This window comes from Nannospalax galili, unplaced genomic scaffold, assembly GCF_000622305.1.
Source record: "Nannospalax galili isolate Female #2095 unplaced genomic scaffold, S.galili_v1.0 scaffold879, whole genome shotgun sequence".
Classification (NCBI taxonomy): domain Eukaryota; kingdom Metazoa; phylum Chordata; class Mammalia; order Rodentia; family Spalacidae; genus Nannospalax; species Nannospalax galili.
In genome coordinates this window covers 3,101,505-3,106,684 of record NW_008346261.1, presented here as the reverse complement: position 1 = coordinate 3,106,684, position 5,180 = coordinate 3,101,505, and the positions used below count along the sequence as shown (strand labels likewise).

At 43.7% G+C, this 5,180-nt stretch overlaps 1 protein-coding gene across 1 annotated transcript in view; it reads right to left on the bottom strand.

Annotated features, from left to right (window-relative positions):
- Tex14 (testis expressed 14, intercellular bridge forming factor) overlaps positions 1–5,180 on the bottom strand; it is a 128,572-nt gene that overhangs the window by 119,387 nt on the left and 4,005 nt on the right. Inside the window, exon 2 of the mRNA XM_029568096.1 lies at positions 2,676–2,790. Within this exon, the coding sequence (XP_029423956.1) occupies positions 2,676–2,722 (47 nt within the window). The 5' untranslated portion in view covers positions 2,723–2,790. The remainder of the gene's footprint in view (positions 1–2,675; positions 2,791–5,180) is intronic.

Genomic DNA, 5,180 nt, shown 5'->3' with positions numbered 1-5,180 from the left:
GGCCAGCCTGGTCTACATAGCGAGTTCCAGGACAGCTGGGGCTATAGGGAGACCCTGTCTCAAAAAGACAAAAAAAAGAAAGAAAGAAAGAAAGAAAGAAAGAAAGAAAGAAAGAAAGAAAGAAAGAAAGAAAGAAAGAAAGAAAGAAAGAAAGAAAGCGAGCTTAAGGAAGCCAGATGTGGTGGCACATGCCCTTAATCCAAGCACCTGGGAAGCAGAGGCAGGTGGATCACTCTGAGTTTGAGGCCAACCTGGTCTACACACTGAGTTCCAGGCCAGCTAGGGCTACAGGTAAATAAATAAATAAATAGAATTTAAGGGGTTGCTGTTGGATCTCTCATCACAGCGTCTCCATTTGTGGGCAGCCAACATTACTAAAATCATCTGAAATTCATCTTAGCCCATCTCTCCACTGAAATTGAGAAGAATCTCTATTATTTAAAATACCAAGCTAGCCACAACTGTGTAGGAAAACTGTCTGAAAACACCAAGAGGTTGCACTGACAAGTTCAGACAGAAGATACTGGGTTGACAGTGTTTCTCACGATCCAGTGCCACCAGACCACAATCTTCATCAAAGCCTAGGGGTTGAGCTTTGAGCTGGCACTGAAGCGCATGCTCCAGCAACCCCTGGAGCAGCGGCAGCACAAACACTACCAACTCATTGATGATGGAAAAGTGCTGGGCAAATACAGCTTCATCAGCCAGCCAGCATAGCTCCACACTCCAGCCACAGCAGGCCTCACAGGACTCTGCAGTGAGGGCCTCACAATTACACGCAAAGACCCATTTCCTCCAGTGAAAGAAATAGTAGGTGAAATGGCTATCAGCCACAAAGCCTGAGTTCCAACCCTGGGACCCTCAAGGTGAAAGTTGATAACAAAGTCCACTAAGTGCTCCTCTGACCATCGGAAGTGCTGTGGTATCCCTCCTCTCCTTCTCACCCGCAATAAATAATTTTTTTTAATCTTTTTGAAACAGGTCTCCCTGTTGCCCCAGCTGGCCTGGCACTCACTATGTAGACCAGGTTAACCTCGATATCAACGATTCGCCTGCCCCTGCCTCCCAAGTGCTAGGACTAAAGGCATGGGCCACTACACCCAACATACATGAATGCTTTTATTTAAAAAAGGAGGAGGAGGAGGAAGAGGAAGAGGATAAAGAAGAGGAGGAGGAGGAAGAAGAGGAAGAAGAGGAAGAAGAGGAGGAGGAGGAAGAGGAAGAGGAGGAGGAGGAGGAGGAGGAGGAGGATTATTTAAGAGCTATAGATATAGCTCAATGGCAAAGGACCTGTGTTTGGTTCCCAGGGCCCACATGGTAGCTAACAACTGTCTGTAACCCCATCCAGGGGATCAGACACCCTCTTCTGACCGTGCATTTCATGACACAGGTGCACTTACATACATGTAGGCAATATACTCATACACATAAAATTAAAAAAAAACAACAACAAAAAAAAACCTAGAGTCTTGAGGAAGTTTTCTCAAAACTGACTGCACTAAGTAAAAGTCACAATTTGCCAATAAATACACAGTGGAACTCGGGGCCTCTGTTCCTCAGCAGAATGTCTCCTAGTCACCCACTCTTGAGACTCTAATTAAGTGTTGAATCCTTCCTTCATGTTTCACCATCTCTCTTCAAGGATTCTCTGAACCCGTCATGGTGGACATAGCAAAAATTAATAAAGATTCTTTCTTTTAATATTTTGTCAAATAAGAGCTAGGGGCATGGCTCAAAGATCAGAGTCCAAGGTTCAACCCCCAGAATCCAGACAAAAATATGTCTCTGAAGAAGTTTAGAGAAGGCTGACAACAGAAATCCCATGTTACAAAGCCTTAAAAACAACCAAAATCATTACAGTCTCTGAAAATGGCTATAATAATGTGGGAAGCATTTTCATAAGACCTTTACTTAAAATTTAACTGTAATTTGTTCTAAGAATTTAATGCAATTTGATAATAAATTGCTTTTTTTTTGAAAAACAAAAGAAAAAGAATGCCAAGACTTCACATGCACGGCGGTGTGCTTGCACACGCTTGGACATGCACACAAGATCATGATTTTTTTTTTTCTAAAAAGAGCACTGTGTGGGGCTGAAGAGATGGCTCAGTGGTTAAGAGTCCTGGCTGTTCTTACAGAAGACCCAGGTTTGAATCTCAACACCCACATGACAGCTAACAACCATTCATAACTCCAGCAGCAGGGGATCTGAAGCCCCCTTCTGTCCTCTGTTGTCACTGCACAACATGGGTGCACTTGCACACATGCAGGCATAACACTCATACACATAGAAAACAAATAAAAATTTAAAAGTACCATCTTAGCCGGGCGTGGTGGCACACACCTTTAGTCCCAGCACTTGGGAGGCAGAGGCAGGCGGATCTCTGTGAGTTCAAGGTCAGACTGGTCTACAGAGTGAGTTCCAGGCAGCTGAAGCTACAGGGAGACCCTGTCTAAAAAAAACCAAAAAAAAAAAAAAAAAAATACCATCTTAGAGCTTGACATAATGACTGACATCTGTATTACCAGTACTCTGAAGACTGAACTAGGAGGGTTACCATGAGTTCAACAGTGAGTTTCAGGTCAGCGTGGAATACAGAGTGAGACTGTCTCAAGAAAAGAGATTTAAAAAAAAAATACTCCTTATTTCTAGAAATTGATAGTATCATACTTACTGATTTGGGTCTGATCCATAATCCACCAGAACATCAACTAATTTCATGTGGCCTAATAAGGCTGCAACAAAAAGTGCTGACTGGCCCAGGGTATTAACAGCATCAACATAAATTCCTGCAAAGCAAATACTGAATCAATGCAATTATTAAGAAATTTCTTGGAATGGAACTAGGGAAATTCATATTAGGGGGAAATTTTTGGTTTGTTTTGTGGTATTTGTGACAGGGTCTCCCTATCGCCCAAACTGGCAAGGAACTTGCTATGTAGACCAGGCTGGCCTCAAACTCAGAGATTTGCTTGCCTCTGCCTCCTGAGTGCTAGGATTAAAGCTGTGTGTCATCACATGGGGCTTTTTGTGTGATTTTTAGATTACAGAAAAAACTCTTTTAAGTGTCTGTGTGTGCCTGAGAAGACCAGAAGAGGGTATCGCATCCACTAGAACTGGAGTTACAGAAGGGAGTAAGTTGCCCAACATGGGTGCTGGGAACCAAATTCTTCACTGCTAAGGCACCTCTAGAGCCCCATATCTGTTTTGGATTTTTGAGACAGGGTTACATATAGCTCAGGCTGGCCTTGAACTCTTGATCCTTCTGTCTCCAACTTTCAAGTGCTAGAATTACAAGCCTGTGCCACCAAAATTTTTAATTTTTCTTTCTGCTATTTATTTATTTATTTATTTTAAATAAAGGTATGCTATGTTGCCCAGGCTGGCCTGGAATTTAAGATTCTCCTGTTTTAGCCTACAGAGTAACTGAAATTGGGAGCCATATTACCAGGAACTGAGAAATTTTTTTTAATTTTTATTTATTATTTTTATTTTATATGTATGAGTGTATTACCTGCATGCACATGAGTGCACCCATGTCATGCCTGTGAAGGTCAGAGGAGGGCGCCAAATCCCCTGGCATTGGAGTTAAGGACAGTTGTTCCCTGCCATGTGGGTGCTGGGATTCAAACCTGGGTCCTCTATGAGAACAGCCAGTGCTCTTAAGGGTTGAGCCATCTCTCCAGCTCCAAATTTTTTTTTTTTTAATCTTCAGTTGCTAGGCATGGTGGCACATACCTTTAATCCCAGTGTTCAGGAGGCAGAGGCAAGTGGATCTCTATAAGTTACAGGCCATCCAGGGCTACATAATGAGACCCTTGTCAAAACAATAATAATAATAATAAATCTTGAGCTGTTGAGAATGGCTCGGTGAATAAAGATGCCTGCCACCAAGCCCGATGGTCTGATTTCCATCACTGCAAACCACATGGTAGGAGACGACTCCTGCAAGTTGTCCTCTGGCCTCCATACTTACACTGAGAACCAGTCTTCCTCTGCCTCCCAAGTTCTGGGATTAACGGTTGTACCACCCCACCCAGCTTGGTTTGATTTGAGACATGGGTCTCACCCAGCAGACTATGATGGCCATAAACTCCCTATTGTAGCCAAGGCTGGTCTCAAACTTGCCATTTAACCAGGGAGCTCTACAGATACAGCAACTTGAAATTTATTTACAAGGTAGTTTCATGTATTATTATTGCTTTTGAGGTACTGGAGATTGAATCGAGGTACCTGGAGACAGACTTGGAACTTTCAAGATGCTAGGTGAGAGCTCCACCCCCTCAGCTATATCCACAGACCCAAACTGTTTTTAAGGGCAAAAAAATGTGGGACAGCTGCATAAGGTGGCCCAGGCCTAAAATCCTAGTACTCAGGAGGCAGAGGCAGGCCTCTGTGAGATCAAGGCCAGCCCTGACTTCCAGGTCAGCTGTGACAACAGGGAGATCTTGTCTCAAAAAAGATTTAAAAAGACGGGCATGGTGTCACACACCTCCAGCACATGGGAGGCAGAGGCAGGAGGATCTCCATGAGTTCAAGGCCAGCCTGGTCTACATAGTGAGTTCCAGGACAGCTGGGGCTACAGGGAGACCCTGCTTCAAAAAGACCAAAAAAGTGGACTAGCAAGATAGCTCAGCTGGTAAATATTCTCCAGACAAGCATGATAACTTAGTTTCTTCCCTGGGACCCACAAGGTAGACAACTCAGAGGACATGTCTTCTGACCTTCACACACACACACACACACACACACACACACACACACCCTAGAACAGGCATGTGTGCATATGCACACAAATAAATAAAGTGCATTTAATTTTTTTTTTTTTTGTATTTTTGAGACAGGATCTCCCTATAGCCCCAGCTGGCCTGGAACTCACTATGTAGGCCAGGCTGGCCTTGAACTCAGAGATTCTGCCTGTCTCTGCCTCCCAAGTGCTGGAATTAACGTGCCACCACGTCCAGTCACATTGAATTTTTTTTTAAGTTAAAAACGAAAGTCAAAGAATGGAGAATCAGGAGTTCGAGTCCCAGCACCCACATAGCAGCTATGAACCATCCTTAACTCCAGTTCCAGGGGAATCCAACACCCTCTTCTGACCTCCTCGGCATTGCACAACATGGGTGCACTCACATACATGCAGGCAATACACTCATACACATAAAAATAATAAATAAGG